The sequence below is a fragment of the Galendromus occidentalis genome, unplaced genomic scaffold (genome assembly GCF_000255335.2).
Source record: "Galendromus occidentalis unplaced genomic scaffold, Mocc_1.1 scf7180000077514, whole genome shotgun sequence".
NCBI lineage: Eukaryota > Metazoa > Arthropoda > Arachnida > Mesostigmata > Phytoseiidae > Galendromus > Galendromus occidentalis.
In genome coordinates this window covers 333,625-352,177 of record NW_003805502.1, presented here as the reverse complement: position 1 = coordinate 352,177, position 18,553 = coordinate 333,625, and the positions used below count along the sequence as shown (strand labels likewise).

Here is an 18,553-nt window from a genome sequence, read left to right as displayed (position 1 = left end):
GCTCGAATGCACTCTCGATCCACAACGACGACGACAAGAATTGTAATTATCAATACATACGTGAATTCCATCCCTACCGGAATTCCTTGCTCTTTCCGAGCTGAACCTCCGAGACTCAACTCGATAATCCGGATATTCTCCGAACGACGACGGCCGCCCGTAAATTCCGAATAGAGCCATTCACTCTGAGCGAGTGCGCACGAATGTTTTGAGAAAACTCCCTCCGTTACCACCGGTCCCATGACGACTGTAGAGCCGCCGAGTGGGCCCGAGCAGGGAACCGACCGCTTCTGAATCCGACACTGTACTCGAACGACTATGTACATCATAACCGAATGAAGTCTGTCGCGATACTCACAGCCCGGAGAACATTTCTAGGAACGAGTTTACAGCGTGTTCCGAGACACTAGCACAGCGACATGGACACGAGAGGGTTCGAAAGCGTCGCGAGAATACCAACGCACAGACTAGAAAATAAACGTTCCTCTTTTCTTCCGGAGTTTGAAGGTGGAACAGTGGAGCACCGGTTTGTTGCAGTCGCTCTGTTGTCAGTCTCTGACTTCAGAGACCCTTCCTCGAAGGGCTGCGCGCGCAGGGCCCTTTCCACAGATAGCGGGGCCTAGCACCACAGACCTCCAGCTGAGTCGCTACCACTCCAAGGCAATCGGCCGCCGGTAAGGTTGGCCGATCGCTCACTCACTCTACACTCACTCACCGATCAGCCAGGCCGACCAACAGCAGCGGCAGCAGCAGTAGGCTCAGATAGATACTACGGACGGAACGCTCACAGCGAGGGCCGATCTGAGGAATCTGCGGTCGGAAGGTGTTCCAACACCGGGAAAACAATCCCTCGAGCTCTTGAGGCAACTTCAGCTGAAAGTTGAGCGTCGGCTCATTTTCTGGAATCGTCTGCAACCGAAAGCCGACGGCGACGGCAATAGCGGCGGCCGACAACGCGCCGTCACTCACTCCTCTATGGGTCGTCGAGTAGCACCGCGAGCCAAGAGATTCTGCTCAGCAACCGAAGGCAGAACTATCCGTCTGTCCATCCGTCCGTCCATCCGTCTGTGACTACCCGTCCGTCTGACGGATCTTTCCACTCATGTGTCTGTTTTCTATTTCCCTGTCCAATCCCTAATGGGCTAGTTTGCCCATTCGCCGTTTATTCTCTCGATCCGTGATCGGGACACGGGCGAGAGAGCGGATTCGCGGAGTTGAGTCCGCGAGGAATGAGACTTCTCACACGGAATGCTTCACCGGTCCCGCCGCCTCGACGAAAGGCACCTTGCTCGCGCGAACGGAACAGAGAGTGAGAGAGAAGAGTCACTTGCTCTGCTGTGTACCTCTTTATTTCAATCTAGCACCACAGACTTCCTCCCGTACGATGTCTGAGGTCCGACGAGAAGAAAAATTCGTTTTGCCCGGAGACGCTGCTAGCGTGGCGGATCCCGATGGTCGAACAGACGAGCAGCGACGAGGAAATTGCGATGATCGCCCCGTGGGTTCATCGTTCTCAACTCATTGAACATCGGCCTGAGTCTCATCGGTGGAGGCCGGGATCGGTCGAGATCGTCTCCGAGTCGAGACGATTCCCTTTGATCGTTCTAGAGTCCGATTCGATGCGGGGCGATATCGGGGAATTGATTCCGGCTTCTTGAGCTTGATTAGAGACCGTTGGACGAATAGGAAACGGTCCGTGACGTTCCACGTACATATATGTGAGGACTCACTAGCCCACGTACATGCGTGATTGTGTCTCGTGCAGTACAAGGCACGCATTCGACCGTGCAATTTTCTCTCGACAAACACACGTCTGGTACGATAAGGTCATGCGGCGGATCCCCTCGCTGCTTCACGAACTCCACATGGATGCCGGCCACGACGCATACTGGATTCGAGTAGTTCGAAGTGAGTTCAGAGAACTAGTCGAGCGAGCAAACCTTGGAGAGTGACACACTCCTAACCAGGTCAGATGGTTCAGCGAAAATGAGTCTCCTTGCCAAAGCCAACGATTTGGTGGAAATTTTCGTGATTGCAGCAATTGTGCTCCATCTCGCGATCCGACAGATCAAGCCCAATGGAGACGTGTCGGAAGGCGTCACTATACCTTCTCCCGACTGCTTAAAATGTCATGAAGCCAGAGCGCTCCTTCATGCGACGATTACTCTGCAATCTGCGTCCGTTAGTTTCCGCAGGAAGCAGTCCCGTGCCCTTAATTAATTCAGCCTCGTAACATCTGACAGCCTTCATCAGGTCGGAGGAGCGATGATAGTTTTCGAGGGCGCGAAAAAGCGCGTCCAGAACGATCAAGGCTGCTTGAAAGCCTGGCGAGAGCCCGGGACTTCCCCGGAGAATTCGGATCGTCCCGATCCTTCGAGGTACTCTGCTTGGATACTCGAATCATGCATGGATATTATTGATTCGCATATTTGAATATCGAGAGAAGCGATCGACGCGGAACCACATTCCTACGCGGATGCCATCAGTAGGATTCCCATTCGGGACTCTCAAGCTGAGAGAATCTCGAGGATTTCGATCTCCCCCTGACCGTGAGTCAGTCCGCTTCCGGTGGGTATCATTCAAGGAAAAATAAAAAATTTGACCCGGACGTGATTTGAACACGCAACCTTCTGATCTGGAGTCAGACGCGCTACCGTTGCGCCACCGAGTCCTACCAATTCGAGGCGCACTTCTAGATGTCCACAGAATGCGGTCGGTACAGTACCATCAGTACACGGGCAAGATTTGGGAATCACGTGAAGTGAGCACTTTGTCAGCAGGGAGCATGCTGGTTGAACTGGAAGCATCGAGCGAGCACTAGAATCGAGATGTCAAAACGGAAAACAAGAGTACCAAGGCAAGCTCGGGAGAGATCGAAGACTGTGCTAGGGGAGCAGCAAATCGGCTGCTCTCACTCCAGCAGGGGATCGATCTCTCGACAACAGGAGAAAAACATCAGCTGATTTAATCTCACCCGGAATCATTTTCCGTCGAGGCGGGCCGCAGCGCAGCAAAGGTCCTTGTTATTGTTATGTTTCTGCAGTATGAGAGAACTTTTGCGAGGGAGACCTTCTGCGCTATTTCCCTCCTCCTCCTCCGCCGGCTGGAGAGGGTCGTGAGCCAAGTAAACATCGAACCGAAACCACTGCTTAGCTCTCTGGGCAGAAAAAATCTCTCAATCGTTCGGTCTTGCCTGAGATTCCCACGGACGGATCTGTGAACGATCAGCTGATACTCTCACAAGTAGCCTATGGGCTCGTGGTCCTGCTGAAAACTCCAAGCACAAACCGTTCTCGGGTGCAGGTGGGTCTCTTCGATTTTTGAAGCAGCGTGCGCTGTTCTCTGGCTCTCATGGAGTTGCCTGTCTATTAGTCTCTGGTTTTCCTGTGGTCAAGTTACACGATTCGGTAGAGATCAATGAGGTCAGGAGAGCTCTCGGAGGCAGCGGAGGTCGCTGATCGGCGTCGCATGCGGATTGACGGCATCAGCGTGATCCTTCGACCTCATCGACTTTCACAGAAGCACCGCTACCGGCGACACTCGAGTAAGCGCGACCAATTCTCTTAATTAGAGCCTGCGACTCGCGTTCCTTTCGCGGATCGGAGCTTCAGGGCAGTCGTCAGAAAACGGCGTCGGCGATGAGCCCATGAGGGGAACCAGAATTCGATCGGAGAATGTCGTTCATGATTCAAATATTTACGTCAGATATTTATGAGAGATAGCCAGGGGATTTTCTCGATAGAGTTCGACCCCGCTCGAGTGAGCCGCATCCAAGTCCAGAGATCCTTTTTTATTGCACGCTCGGCTTGCGATATTTACACTGGATCCAAACTCTGTACATCTCTATCCGTCTACCACGGTTGACTTGCAAGCGTTTGTCCTGGTGATTTTGTTCCTCGATGAAGCCCGCCTTGGTGAATAGCTGAGTCAGCTCCTCTGGAACAGGAGCAGTCCATGTTTTATCCATGCGGATGCGGTGGAGTCAGTCGCCATCGAGCCGCTTCCGGGATGTTCTAGTCCGAGAAAGCGCGGAACGGAAGAGGGGATGTGCCCCCCAGGGTTCGGAGGTCGAAGCGATCGGTTTGTTGCTGCAATTTCGGTTTTTGCTTGCAGGACACCTCGCGGCGACGCCGAAGGCGAGATGTTCCGAACACTGGGTCGCGTGCTCGCTCGATTCGAGAAGCGCCCATCTGCGACGAGGAGCGCTCACCGATCTCAGGAATTCCCTGTCGAGCGGCCGAGTCCTAAATATGCCTTGCTCGTTTGTCCAGCGATCGCTTTCGGCCTCGGTTGCTGGCAAATCAGGCGACGCGAGTGGAAAACAGCGCTTATCGACACTATTGACGCGAAGACTAAAGCGCCTCCCGTCGAGCTCCCCTCAGATCTCCGTGATCTGGACGACATGGAGTACCAGACCGTTCGGGTCCGAGGGGTTTTCGACCACGACGAAGAGGTGTATATTGGTCCTCGAGGAGATGTGGAGAAGGGGGGGATTGGTTTCTTCGTCATCACACCCCTGAAATTGGAGGACAGAGACTACTCTATCCTAATCAATCGAGGTTGGGTTCCACGAGAGAAAACAAACCCAGCCACCAGACGGGAAGGCCAGATTCCCGGAGTGGTAGAGATCGAGGGCGTCGTTCGGAAGAGCGAACCGAAACCGATAGCGTCGAAGGAAATAAGGAGTGGAGCCTTCTTCGCGGTACGCGACATCGATATGTTGGCACAAACGTTAGGAACTGCGCCTGTGTATATCGATGCAGCGAGGAAATCCTCGATCCCCGGGGGACCCTTGGGAGGACAAACGAGAGTCAATCTGCGCAACGAGCACCTTTCGTACATTCTGACTTGGTTTTCGCTCAGTGCCGCCACGCTGCTAATGTGGTACAAAAAATATGGGAAAGGTGTCCGCTTCTGACTTTCCGGATCGTGGGCATAGGTATAGAGAGATATTCATCGGACTTTGAACCATGTCAATAAAGAGTTTCCGAGTGAGAACTTTGTTTTCCTTCACAAATGAAACTGATCGGAGCGTGCGAGTCGAGTCCTTCCAAAATGAAAAGTCCGGTTCTCCGCTTTCAGATGCCGACCGACACAGACGTCAACCTTTCGGAAGCGCACGCAAAACTCTCCACATGGCTAAACAAGTCTCTGAAAGTCACAATCAGTGACGGCCGGATACTGATAGGCGTGTTCCTCTGCGTCGACAGAGACATCAACCTCATCATCGGTAACTGCAATGAATATCTGAGCGAAGATGAAATGAAGCAAGCCGTAGATGCGCGCTATCTCGGTCTCGCGATGATCCCGGGGAAACATATCGTTCAAATTTGTGAGGACACAAATGGCACAGTAGGCTCACGAAACGCAGCGCCGGAATGGAAGATCTCGAACCCCACGGGGATTTGACTATGTAAATAAATTATTATTATTTTGTTCGTTAAGAATCAGAGCTTTCGATAGTTACCTTGGGTGAAAAAATAAGATCGGGTGCCGTCACCCCTGACGTAGAAGTTGTCGTCGAGGCATTTGCCTTTCTTGAATCTCAGCTGCGCCATATCGAAACGACCGTAGTCTCTGAAGAGCAGGAGCCCGCCCGGTTTGAGGTACTTGAAGCTCTTCCGCGCGATATGCTCGAACCTATGGGTGGAGAGAGAGCACTTTGAGTGGGAGCCGGAAAGGGATGAAGGCCATCAGAAACATCATCTAACATTTTGAAGGATGGAATCGAGAATCCTACTTTTCGGGCGATATGGTGCTCAAGACAAATATGAATAATATGACATCCAAGGACTCTTCAGGGAAAGGCGTCCCCCAGTCTTCAGCCGTAGCATCACAAACGAACGGAGTACAGCGAGCCCGGTCCAGATCTTTGTGCGAAGACAGTACTTCGATCGCTTTCGGAGAAAAGTCCGCGCAGTACACGTGGAGATCGGGATTCTTGTTGATGAGGAGCAACGGGAATATAGTGTTTCCTACGCCACAGCCCATCTCGAAGACACTTGAAAATCAGAGAACATTGCTCTTAGACCTCCGGTAGGGAGAAATCGGATTGATCCACTTCGAATGTCCGGCGATAAATGTCACTCTCGTGTGCAGCTGTCTCACCGATAGCGTGCGCCTTGACCGGGATATGACTCCGCAGCTTTTTCTAAATCGTTTCCTCCAGGGTGAGTCCCGTTCGGCGAGTCGGTCTGCTGGTTTTGGGGAAGAAGCTCAGGGAACTCCGTGAATAGCCAATGACGATCCTTGAAGAAGCGGTTTGTGTGCACGTCGTAGAATTTGTCCCAGTAATTCGCCGCCTCGTCCTCGTAATGTTCTGCGAGTAGGTTTAGTTCAGACTGGGAGATTCGAGAGACGACACAAACCAAAAAGATCGAGCTCCAAACCAGAATCAGTAATCAGGGTGATCCGACTCACTTCTACTCGAATCATCGACTCTGTTTTCAGCGGCCTCAGCAACTTTGCATCGAGCTGCTGCCCGCTGCTCTTCTGTCCACTCGACGTTGTCCCTGGGTTAGTCGAGCATACAAGATTGTAGAATCGACGGAGAAAGGATCGTAAATCTCATTGAGATTTCATCGGTCATGTCGATAGGCCGGAGAAGATCTCTCTAACATTTGCTATTCAGTTCTCGGAGGATCCGATCTCACCATGCGTTATGTTCGAATACATCATCTGCATCCGTGAGCAAGCGGTTGCCAAACTGGGGGCGTTTGTCCTCTGTCATCGCGCACAATTGAGACACGGGATTTGACACCACGGAGCTCTGACACTATACAGTCCCGCGGTCCAGCTGTAGCAGAACCCATCTGCATTTTGAACCTCGAATCCCAGACACAGGAACAATCCAGACGGTGTCTAGTGAGGTTCCGATATTCCTCGCGGGCGGATACAAGCTGTAGTAGTCGCTCGTCATTTCTATTCTCCTCTAGGCGATGGGTGATGCGTGGCAGCAGGAACAACTTCAGAAACCTCAACTCAATATTGTATGAAGGCGAGCAGATTGGGGGTTCCCAAGCAGTTTCAGGAAGAAAAGAATCGTTGTGCTGGATATGCAATCGTGCGATGGAATGAGGAGCGTTTTGCCGAATGTCCCGCGCTGTACGCTGCGCGATCGCTATCTGAGGGCGGATGGTCGAGATTTTTTCCCCTCCCCAGCTCATGCACACAGGAGAAGATGGCTCCTCGATACCACTGAAAGCTATACATACACGACTTCAGAAGCTCCCGAGTAGTTGGCTGACCACAAGAATGCCTTTGCGGACGCAAGACATCGTTGAACCCATGATTTTCACAGCCTGGATATCGAGATCCCCGATGTGCATCATGTTTCCTGCCTCGAATGAATGACGGAGCGGTCGAGTCGTAATCTTTCGCATTGCGAAATTTTTGCTTTTATTCACCCATATGCTCGCTATCACCAATCTGTTCACAGTTTCCCTCCGCTCCGATAAATATTAACTCGGTCATAGGAAAAGGGGGTCGGTCTTATCGTTTTCGGGACGACGACCCAGATCCTCGAACTTCCATGAGCCGCGAAATGGAGTTTAGGGGTCGCGGCACCCGGCACCGGAGTCCTCTGTTCAGCTTAGACTCTGTCGTCTGATCTTCTCGATCTGTCTTCTCGAAATGTACAACATTCTTGCAATATTTTCCTCGGGGAGTGGAAAATCTATGCCAGCTCTCCACCACATTGGGGCATTGGATTCCGCAGATCGACGCGAAGCCTCCCGCCGTTTCTCAGCACACCCGAATACAAAGTAGCCTCCGAATCAACTCAGCTCGAAGCCTGAGTTTGATTGTATTGCGTACAGAAGTTTACTCTTCATTAGATCGAATTCCTCGATTTCCGGCAACTTCAATAAATTGACGCATGTTGCCGCCGTCGGTAGTCGATCCGTTGATTCCACTCTATTGATGCCGAATAATGGCTGGAGCTCCTGAAAATCGGAAGAAGAGCTGAGCGAAGATGCTTCGACAATCCTGGGAGACATTCCTCCGCCTAAGAATCATCGACGGTAGGAGAGAGTCACTGATATACTGATATCTATTCGCCGCTCACCTTGAAACCGAGGAGCGGCGGCCGAGAGCAACTCGTCACGAACTTCAGAAGCTGACCCTGTTGAGTTTCGTCGAAGCTCTGCACTACCCGCCAGAAGTTTTCAATTACAGGATGATCGTCGGAATATCCGTTCGCGTAAACGGTGTTCTTCCTCCAGTCTGCCAAGTTCATCGCGGACTTGGCTCCCGAAATAAGAATCTGTAGCTCTTTCGGATCGAACAATCGCAACCAGTGGGGATCTACGATTTCCGCCATTCCTGATTTGAAGGCAGCGGTTTGCTGTCGGATCTGTTTGTTCAGTTTGAAGTCGGCCATGAGATGAACGTACTCGATCCGATTGGCGTTTGTCACTGCTATCTGTGAGCCGTTCGGTTTCAATTCGATCGTGTGCTGCTCTCCCAGATCGTTCATCACGACTGTGAAGTTCAGGTCCAGATCTTCAACGTTACCCCGATAGGACTTTGTGAACAGAAGGTTCCTGGAACGGGATTTCGAGTTGAAGTTTTCATCGAGGCGATATCGAAAGGCGGGGAATAAGGGATCGGAACGGGAAATCGGTCCGAAAGCGAACCCTAGATTAGGGGAGGAGGAGCTATATCTCAGAAATTCAGAAAAGACTCACTTGTACAAGACAGGATCCAACGATGCCAGGTGGTGGATGTCGAGGTCAGACCCGTGCCAGGCTAGCATTTTGGACAGGAAGAACTCCGCCAGCGGAAGTTCGACAAGCATGAACTCGTATATCGCTTTGCCCAACATTTTTCCCATGAAGTAGTAGTGCTCCTGGGATTTTGGGACGATGAGATGAACGGAAGGATTGGGATAGAATAGGTTGTCGGCTGTTGTCTTGAAGAAACCTCGGTTGATGTCGAAGGATGTTTTCAAGAGTTCACCGAGGAATTCCCGAGTGAGGCCTCCACCATCGAGGCCAGCTTCCTCCATGCCGGCCGAGTTGATCAATTGGACCTGGGGATGGGCGGGAAAAAAATGATCACGAAGAATTCTTAAGGGCAAAACGGTGGGATTTGGGAGCCTCTTACCGCCCGGAAGATATCGCGGTACGATGCTATATCTCACGCTAACCTTCATGTGCTTCCGGATATTGATGTCTGAATCGTGGCCAAAGTTACGGAATGCGTCTTCGTAAAGGAAGTCCCGTCGTATCTGAACGAGCTGCGCGACCCTCATCCGATTCTGATAGTTGACCGTGTGTTCCATCTCGAGGAAGTGCTTGAAGATCCTTACCCGAGTGTGGAAAGGAATGACGAAAGGCAGCTCTTGCAGGATAGTCGCCGTGCGGGTTTCGACTGCGGGAAAATTCGATCTCAATCGAGTGTAGATTCCTAAAGCTATCTATCCCGAAAAGCTCCTTCAAATATGGAGATCCGCTGGATCGATTATTCGGGTGTAGACACTCACGGACTTGGACGCGGGACATCTCATCTGCGGAATTATCCTTGCATCGCTGAGTGGAATTTTGGAAAGGTTTACGCTTGATGTACGATGTCTTCAAGCAGGTGTCGTTGATTTGCTCCGGGATGACGAGTAGGTCCACGATCCAATTATCACAGAATTTCCTACGGCAGTCACGGGCGTATAGCTGGTGAAGCAGCCGGACAACACTCTGGAAGAGCGTCAACCAAAGTTCTACGTTCACATCTTCGTTCGTCGCCTCTTTCGGCTGAGTATGCCCGGGGAAAGCCAAGTCGACGAGGCCGAGGGCGAGGTCTCTGAGACGTATGGCGATCGAGGCCAGTTCCGTCAAGCTGAAGGGCATCATGTTGCATTTGGCACCGACTTCCATGGTCGCTTCGTGATAGAACTCGGCCTCGTAGACGGTCGGGAGGAGACCAGCGAACGAAGTGCAGAAGAAAATCAATAGAGGTAGAAACGACGTTGTCTGTTCCTTCGAAGGTTTCACGCCCTGAGAGATCATCTTCAATAGCGGAACCGCATCTTCGTTCGTGAACGCTGCCACAGCGGTCCACAGCATCCGGAGGAAAGGTGGACGGAAGGCGATCCGATATAGAAGCGGAGACCTCCGCGAATTGGATTTCATGTGAACTTGCATAACGTAACTTAAGCAGCTGACCGAAACGAGGGCATCCGCTGATTGTAGCGCTTCGACAGAGTCTATGACTTTCTGAATGAAAGCCTCTTCGTTGAGCAAACACCACAAGGACTCCACAGCGGCTCTTTCGAGGACATTTCGTTCAACTTCCATGTCCATCTCCGTCTCTTCTTCGTCCGAGTCGGAATCGGAGTTCTCTCTCTCGACCGGATCAGACGCTCGGACGGAGGTCGAGACGAGCACGTCGAGCATCTGACTCCTCAACAGACTCAAGTAGTCTATTATATCTTTTTGGGACATCGATGGGACCCGTCGGCTCATGATGGTCGCGATGGCATGCAATTTCCAGATGGAGTTCTTGCCGCCTCGCTCATTGGTTGCTATCAGGACATTCGCGGGCAATAGTTTAGGATCGCAGTTGGCTAGCATCGGTAAAAGTATGTAATAAACTCGGCAATCCAGCGATCGGTGTTCGTTATCCACGAAGAAGGCTTGCAGCAGCTCGTGTAGCACGATAGCTCTGAAATTCAAAGAAACTTCTTGAGATCGAGGTCGAAGAGATTTCGAGGTGGGGGCGAATCTCGAAAGTTGAATTCGGTACCAAGTCTGCGCTCGTGGAACTTACTTCTCCTCATCGTTTGAGCAGCTCTCCAATGGTTTCCGGAGGAGTGTCAGCAAGGATTCGGTCAAGGGTGTGGGGGGTTTGAGGCAAGCCTCGTCGACCTCCGGACATCGCGTTTCCAGCAGGTGCTTGATGATTTTGAAATATTGCAGCTTAATCAGGTACAGCCACAGCGGAAAGCTCGACGGACACGCGTAGATCTCCACGAGACGTAAGGGTAGAACCAGCGAGGAATTGTTCTTATGCAGTAGCCTCAGGTTCGCGATGAGGACGCCAGAGAGATTTTTACTCCACGCCTTGGGATCGTCTCTCGAAATTACTTTGAGGACTTCCTTGTGACGGATCAGCAGAGTTTGACTCAATTTCGATAGTCTATCGTCGTCTCTCGGAGACTCATAGAAAAAGAAAAACTTTGTGATGAGGGGAGCAATTTGCGCTATTGGAACCCCGTCGGCGATTGCTTTGTCGAACACCTCACGCGATAAACGGGCCTGCGAAAGAGAGCACACTCATCACTCTGAGAGAGGCGCAACTCAGTTCCATCAAGGATCGGAATACAAGCGAATTGATATCCGAAGTCGACTCGGAAGTACAACGGTCGACTCCGCTCCGCTATTCGGGAAGTGGGGTCAGCGAAACCGCTGAGTAGGTCCCGCTGACAATTCATTTGTACTCACAACTCTTCTCCGGGCCAAAAAGCCTCGAATCACAGCTTGTATCTTGACCACGCAGTGCTCTTTCCTCTTCTCGAATTCCCGGAGACGGCGCCTCTCTTGTTTTTGACGGAGGAGCTCATCACGGCTCTGTGGACAGGAATGAACTATGAGGGAAAAAGCTGACTAAACATCATCCGCTGGACGGAGGATCCGATCCCAACTCCCACCGACATTTCGCCTTCACGCTCGAGGGTTTTGCATCCGACGAAGGATTTCTCATCAACGCGGTCACAGATGTACCAGATCGAAGGATAGCTCGGAAACTTTCCGAAAAAATATGTTTGGAGCTTCGAGTGCCAGGGCGGTTAATTTCGTATCGCTCCCGGTCACTATGATTCTTTTATGGGTTACGAAACCAGAAACGAGGAAAATCATTCTGGAATGCTACAGCGAGATTGTTCGAGAGCGAGTTCGCGTATTTTCGAATGCGGCCCTCGAGGGGAGCTCGAGGCTGATACACTGAGCTCATGATACACTGGAGAAGACTGCGCAACAGGGAACAAAAGAGAGTCTATTTTTCGATCGCAGACCCGGTCGACCCCAACTCGAGGCTCCGCGCACGACACGATGATGAGCCTGGATAAATCCCCAGAACTCGCTCGTGGCTCTAGAGCGTATGTTATTGTATGACCGGAAACAAATCGCCGGTATGTATCTGCGTCTGTCACGCAGCCTCGTCTCAATCATTGCTGACCGGAAGTGTAGGTCGGCAGTGAGTCCTGTTCTCCCCAATTCTCACATGAATTCGGATGTCTTACGGTTTCATTGAGACGGCTGGCCCCACCGAGGGCCTGGGTTGGCCTTCTGCGGAACTGTCCTTCGAAGCTGAACATTCTAACAGCTGATCTCTCGACCCGAGCGAGAACTTTCTCCTAGCCCAGGCGTCGCTAGGACCGCAGCAATCTAGGGAAGCACGAGAGCGAACATCGAACCGGAAAAGATCAAGTCTTCAAGGAAATCACACGAACAGGAACGCCGTTCTCCAAGAATTGCGGGATTCCCGCAGCACTTCGAGTGGCTGAGCTCAAACCACGACAATTTTAATGTGTCTCCCAAAAAAGAAGGAGAGGAGAATATGGCCGCCAACTTTAGCGGGCAGCTGTCCCATGTTGCGAGCTCATGCTTCCAACGAGACAGCACGATTCAAAACATCCTGCTGAGAATTTGTCTCCGGATTCTGCCACTGAATAGAGGGTGTCATCACCTCACCGCTCGGGTGCAACGCTCGAGCTTCATCCCGACACCGTTCAGCTGGGATTCGAGCTGATAAGGAATTGCCCCGCGCGGAATCTCGAACCATATTCGAGGCGAGAGAGTTCGCGCTAAAATCGTTGTTTACGAGCAAGGCGCCGGAACATCAGAGCGATATCCGAATGTTCAGCCCATGAGTCGGATGTGCGGAAGTTCCATCGATCTGAACTTGCGACGTACTGTATTGAGAGTCCGCTGAGCTGTGCTGTTCGTCCATAAACGTTTCCTCGTACTTTCGCTCGAGAATAAATCAACGATACAGAAATGGCGTTCAGTTTCGGCACGAATCCCACAACCACCGCTGGAGGAACTGGTGAGCTCCATGTCTTCTTGAACTCCTGTTCGCTCCTCGGAAGCCCCCCCCCCCGATTCGATTTGGTGATTGGAGGCTCCCCGACGGAACCCTCGCTCGTGGAGATCTCTGTCCCGAACCCAAGTCATGATTGATTTTCCTCTCGGTCGCCTAAAGGAGTCCGAACAGCTCACAATCGGATATATCCACGATACGCGAGTGTGCGGCTTTGAGCGACGATAATTTTTTCTTGGATAAGCCCCAAAATTTCTGGTCCAAATATCGGCGGAGTCAAACTCCGCGGGAACCCTGCGGATGATCTAACATTTCGGCTGATTCCAGGTCTCACCTTTGGGACGCCGACGACCACCTCGGCGTTCGGGGCTCCATCGGCAACCCCAGCTTTCGGGACAGGAACGGCCACGGCACCGTCAACTTTCGGAAGCGGGTCCCTGTTCGGGGCATCGACAAGCGCGGCACCGACTCTCAATCTGTCGACTACAGGAACCGGTTTCGGAGCGGCCCCCGCCCCTGCAGCTGCGCCTGCAACAGGAAACTTCTCGTTCGGTGCCTCTACCGCTCCGGCGACAGCACCTGCAGCCGGGAACTTCTCGTTCGGTGCCTCTACCGCATCCTCTGCGTTTTCGTTCGGTGCGGCGAAACCCACCACCACGGCCGCTGGAATGGCGCCGACGTCGACGACGAGCGCCTTCGGATCGACGGGTCTAGGGGGAGCGATGCCCGCAGGTGGAGGTTTTAGCTTTCCGACAGCGACAAACACGACCGTTGCGTCAGCGCCGACCGGGACCGGTGCAGCCACTTGTGTGGCGTCAGGACCGCAGGGCGCGATGACGTTTGAAGAATTGGAGAAGAAGTGCAACGAGTGGAAGAAGGAACTCGAGTTCCAAGAAGAGTCCTTCTTGAAACGAGCCACCCAAATCAATGCCTGGGACCGCTTGATCTCCGCGAACGCCGAGAAAATCACCGAACTCCACGAATACATGAAAAAGGTCAGAAGTGATCAAGACCGAATGGATCGAGAGGTCGACTTCGTGGTGGCTCAGCAGAAGGAACTCGAGGAAATGCTCGGACCATTGGAGCAGGAAGCGCTCGCGCTCGAACCGACCTCCATTCAGCACCACACGGATTTCGAGCGTCAAACTACCTACAACTCGGCAACCACTGTCAACGCTCAGCTCCGAGGAATGGCTGAGCGCATCAAAGACATCATCGAACACATAAACGCTAATAACAAATCAGGCAATGACGCCTCTTCGCTAAGTCAGATCACCAAAATTCTCAACGCCCACGTGGATGTTTTGCAGTTCATACAGAACGGAATCGACACCTTACAGCAGAAAACCGAAGATGTCAACAAACTCCTAGCGACGGCTCGGATATGAGCCTGAGCGGATGCGAGAGATACGAGCAATGCTGCCTCTGTGTTCGAGTTTTATAATGTTACTAAAAAAAGTTCGTCGGATACATTCTCGAGAGTCTCATTAGTGTGGTCATTTGATGATACTACAAAGTCCGATCCCCATATATATTTATGTTCGATTTTGACTCGAATCCTCTACAGGTCGGTATTTTTCTCGGAAGTCTGCTTGCTGAGCGAATTGTCATGCTCGAAGGACGCGCTCGTACTTCCGCCATCCATTTTCGTATCCGGAGGCCCGGACAGAATTAGGCTAATCTGGGCAATGATCGATGCAGTAGTTTGCTCGAAGATAGTTATTTTATTCTGTACACTGTGTGAGCATGACCCACGAGAATTTAGTCCAAGAGCTTCCAGTTTGGCGAGGGTTCCTGGACGTTCAGCCAATTAAAATCGTCGACCAAACTGTAGTTGTTCTTCGTTTTGGAGAGTCCAGCAGCTTCCCACGCTTGCTCCGAAGCGTTGTACTCCGCAGGCAGCTTTCCGAAACTTACGTTCCGACAATCTTCGATTATAGACCTGGAAATATCATTCGATCCTGACTCCTGACCCAAGATTCCAAGTGCCAATCAAGTTATTGTTCCCGCTTAGTGTTATTGAATTTCATTCTCGGTCTGGAATGGATAGCAACTCTCACCTTGAAGAAATGTGAAGGCGAAAGATCGCATCTCCGGCTTTGTGGATCCGAAGTTGTTGACAAGCGACCCGGAGCTCGCTCCCTCGGAATCCCACGATCAAGACGGAGCTCGCCACCGGATCACAGACCACGAGACAGTCATGAACCTCGCTTATGTAAAGTGTCGCCGGATTACCCCTGATAGTGACTTTGCATCCTCTAAGGTTTCGGAGCTCTACCTCGCCGTGGACATCGCTTAGTTGGAGATTCACATCGGTGCGATTCTCCAGAAAGAACGCAGCCTTGGCTGCCTCCGCTGCCGGCTCGATTGAAGCCGTCAAAGTCTCGTGGTCCGGAACTTTGTCGGATCGTATTTTCGCGTCGTGCGCTTCTTTCGTCGCTCTGCTGAATCCGAACTTCTTCTTCGGCTCCTTGATCTTGTCTAGAATCCGCTTGAAATCCTCTATGCGCTCTTTGTAAACCTGAAGATCCCTCGATGGCAAACCAGCGGAGTGCGCGCTCACCAGGGACTGGCACTCTTGGATCAATAAACGACAGTCCTGCACATTTTTGGAAGCCACGCATTCGTCGAAGAGTGCAGCCTTCTCCGAAAACACGGCGAAAAATCTACTCGATTCCGCTACTGAGACCATGATTCGCTCTTCGGCAGATGCGGCAGAGACGAACGAGTGTCGTTCTTGGCTTCTCGGTCTATGGATACCGACCGAAATGTTCTTTGAAAGCGGCTGCGTCCTCTTCTCTCGTCTTGAGGCCGCCGAGTTTCTCACCGAGAGCGTAGTAACCGTCCAGAATCGGACTGCAGTTTTTCGACATCCAATGTCGGAATCTCAAGTCTGAATTCAACCCAGAGTATAGCGCGTATGAAGCGACGAAGAGCGACACTTCACCGATGAGAAAGTATTTCACGGCTTTTCCCGTCGCGCCCGATGAAAGCACCTTCTTCGGAACTTTCTTCAACATTTGCTGGAAAGACAAGATTTATGGGTCAGGATCGAGCGGCGGGTCCGTGAATGTCCTCTGACTTTCTTTCGTGAGTTCTGACCGGGAAGACATGGAACGATCGTAACCCGAGGCCTGTGATTTGAGGGATTGTATTCTGTGAGGCACAAAATCAATCCGAGAGCTTGACATCGACGGTATTCCCGCAGCATGACTCCAGAATCGAGGCATGCAGAAGTCGGAAGTCGGAAAGATTGATTAAGATTCGTGAAACCGGACTAGTTCCGAGAACTCCTCCCTGCTCATTTTTTCATAATGGTTCTTGAGCTTAAGAATCACGCACCGGAGTGATCTGAGAGAATTTATTCGTCTCCAGGAACCAGGAACCAGCGAAACGCTGAGCGAAATAAGGATTCGGTCTGCACAAGGATGATTGTGTGCGGCCAAGTGGTAGGATTTCTAATCGGTGGTGGCAGCTAGCAGACAAATTCCAGAGAAAGAAACAGACCTAGCCTCCCCGCTGCTTTAGATATGCAGGATGAGGCGCGAAAATTTGAATGCCGACGGGCTGCGAGAAAAAGTCTGGGTTAATCTTCATCCGCACGATTATGCAGCCGGGGATCTGCAGTGGAACGACAGGATAGACCGATTGGTCACCGAGCATCAGAATGAAGAATCCAAGAAAAATCTCTGACTCCTTCATGTCGGGAGGTCCTCGATCCTCGATTCGATGCCCATCGCTCAAGCCCAGACAATCTGATATGCTTATGCTTAGGGATGTTTTGACGTGAAAACGTCTTTGTCGCAGGCTTTGCTGACCAACTCGATATACTTCGTCCTTCAAGCATCGGAATCTTGTCCGCTTTTGGAGCCTTATAATTCAGAAACTGCGGAGTTTCGGATTATCCGAACTGCATCACTGGGTTGTAAATTTACGGCAAAGTCTCCGGGTGCAATCGTTCGCGAGGCAGATCTATCATTCGATTTCTACAGTTGATTTTCTACATACCCCTGGATTCGACACGAAAGCGTAAAAATAAGCGCGAATTATGGCATAATTAAAACCTCCGTCAGTCTTTCGAAGGGAATTCTATAAGGCGAAGGTCGGCGAGTGAGAGCCCGACAGAAGGCAGCAGACTTATAAGAGCGAGAACCTAAGAGCTTCTGATTATTCGATGAAAACTGCCAAAATCGAGATCGAGTCGGGCTTCGATCATGATTATGATTCGCTGGGGAGAACAACGAAGGTTTCCCAGATAACCAAGTAGTTCTCCTGACTCCTGACTTGAGGCGAATCGAGCTTATCGACGACTAGCCGTGAGGGCGCTTCGCGCCCCCACAGCCCTAAGAAAATTGAGTGTTGCTTTTCGTTGTCCAAGGGGAAGGGTATGCAAGCAGTAGACATGTTGTTCCTCTTTGAGTCTGGACTACGTAATTATCGTGGATAAGGGGTGTTGGGAGGGGCTTATTCTCGTGAAGAATAATTGTCAAGTCTCGAAGTGGGAAAAGGACTGACTGCGCTTCATAACCGGGCATTGTTCCAAATCCAAGCGCAGAGAGCCGGAGCCTGACGGGACCGGCCAACCTTGTGGCATATTTTCTTAGCGCGGGGTGATGCTTCCGAACGAAGCGGACAATTTTTTTTTCACGGGATCTTGGGCACCTCACGGCATTCCGGACACCTCTTCTCAGAGCCGCAGCCCCTTGGCAGGTGCCCCCGGGATACGCCGCTCGGCACGCTCGCTGAACGCTGAAACGAATGGAGTAGAGGCTCCTTCCTTGATACAGGTTCCGATTGCGAAGCTAGTTCAATGTAGACTGTGGGCTCGTGCCCGTAGAACTGTTAAGAAGGTGACCTGAGTTCTGATGACATCATAGAAGCGGCTTTGCATTTTGTGGAAAATAAGGATTACTGCACAAACACGTGAATTCCACGGAAAACATGCGGTTAAGCAGTTAGAAAAGTATATCTCGACCTCACTGGAGTGATTGCGCATCGATCTGGAAAATTTGGGGTCTGTTCGGAGGTGGAGAGCGCTAAAAAGTGGTCCGGTGTCAGACAGACATAGCGCTTTTATTATATAGGGGGATATGTACATAGAAACTCGATTCGGGATTGCTGGCGCGGCAGAGGCGAAATGTTTATCTGCCGCCCGACCTGCGCTGCTTGACTCGAATTCATGCGGAAAACTTGCTCACAGGGAAGAGCTAAAACGGGAGAATCGGACGAGATACCGAGTCATGCTGTTAATCCCGATAGAAAGACAATCGCGCGACTGGAAACTCTCTTTAGACAGAACGAGAACGCTGCACTAGTCCAGCGGCCCTCGAGCTTCCAATCACACCTTGATCACGTAGCATTTACAGCCCATTCTGATCCAGAAATAATCGCGAGCTATCGAGTTGCCGTTTTTGACGTTGAACAGAGGTCTCGCAATGAATTCTTGGAGGCATGTTGTCGTCGTCCGGGTATCTTTCGACCTCGCATCCGTACACTCGATCCCTGGCCATCGACATTCCTC

The 18,553-nt window shown here is 51.5% G+C and overlaps 5 protein-coding genes and 1 non-coding gene across 7 annotated transcripts; 2 read left to right on the top strand and 4 right to left on the bottom strand.

The window, feature by feature from the left end:
• Positions 1 to 2,599: 2,599 nt before the first annotated feature.
• TRNAW-CCA (transfer RNA tryptophan (anticodon CCA)) lies at positions 2,600 to 2,671 on the bottom strand. The gene has a single exon. It is a non-coding gene; the product is annotated as a tRNA-Trp (tRNA).
• Positions 2,672 to 3,165: 494 nt separating this feature from the next.
• LOC100901890 (surfeit locus protein 1) lies at positions 3,166 to 5,437 on the top strand. Of its 2 annotated transcripts, none has more exons than XM_018640967.1 (2): positions 3,166 to 3,303; positions 4,114 to 4,998. In XM_018640967.1, exon 2 carries the CDS (start codon positions 4,142 to 4,144, stop codon positions 4,916 to 4,918), a length of 777 nt encoding a protein of 258 aa, XP_018496483.1. In that variant the 5' UTR covers positions 3,166 to 3,303; positions 4,114 to 4,141; the 3' UTR covers positions 4,919 to 4,998. The 2 variants fall into 2 exon arrangements, with proteins under 2 accessions (XP_018496483.1, XP_003747243.2); XM_003747195.2 differs by lacking the exon at positions 4,114 to 4,998 and adding an exon at positions 5,083 to 5,437 and having other exon boundaries at positions 3,215 to 3,303.
• Mettl2 (methyltransferase-like protein) lies at positions 5,431 to 13,049 on the bottom strand. Its single transcript, XM_029112547.1, has 6 exons — positions 13,025 to 13,049; positions 6,654 to 6,723; positions 6,421 to 6,512; positions 6,109 to 6,319; positions 5,741 to 6,001; positions 5,431 to 5,640 (listed from the first exon to the last, which is right to left on the bottom strand). The coding sequence occupies exons 1-6, from the start codon at positions 13,047 to 13,049 to the stop codon at positions 5,448 to 5,450; spliced, it is 852 nt and encodes a 283-aa protein (XP_028968380.1). The 3' UTR covers positions 5,431 to 5,447.
• LOC100905644 (ubiquitin-protein ligase E3C) lies at positions 7,587 to 12,322 on the bottom strand. The gene is made up of 8 exons (XM_018640956.2): positions 12,233 to 12,322; positions 11,436 to 11,561; positions 10,762 to 11,249; positions 9,485 to 10,656; positions 9,149 to 9,372; positions 8,688 to 9,031; positions 8,066 to 8,543; positions 7,587 to 7,943 (listed from the first exon to the last, which is right to left on the bottom strand). The coding sequence occupies exons 1-8, from the start codon at positions 12,305 to 12,307 to the stop codon at positions 7,776 to 7,778; spliced, it is 3,075 nt and encodes a 1,024-aa protein (XP_018496472.1). The 5' UTR covers positions 12,308 to 12,322; the 3' UTR covers positions 7,587 to 7,775.
• Positions 12,808 to 14,507, top strand: LOC100905498 (nuclear pore glycoprotein p62). Its single transcript, XM_018640966.1, has 2 exons — positions 12,808 to 13,038; positions 13,360 to 14,507. The coding sequence occupies exons 1-2, from the start codon at positions 12,990 to 12,992 to the stop codon at positions 14,418 to 14,420; spliced, it is 1,110 nt and encodes a 369-aa protein (XP_018496482.1). The 5' UTR covers positions 12,808 to 12,989; the 3' UTR covers positions 14,421 to 14,507.
• A 235-nt stretch (positions 14,508 to 14,742) lies between these two features.
• On the bottom strand, positions 14,743 to 16,480 carry Tbcc (Tubulin-binding cofactor C). The gene is made up of 3 exons (XM_003747217.2): positions 16,375 to 16,480; positions 15,093 to 16,055; positions 14,743 to 14,974 (listed from the first exon to the last, which is right to left on the bottom strand). Exons 2-3 carry the CDS (start codon positions 15,722 to 15,724, stop codon positions 14,794 to 14,796), a joined length of 813 nt encoding a protein of 270 aa, XP_003747265.1. The 5' UTR covers positions 15,725 to 16,055; positions 16,375 to 16,480; the 3' UTR covers positions 14,743 to 14,793.
• Between the last annotated feature and the right edge of the window lie 2,073 nt (positions 16,481 to 18,553).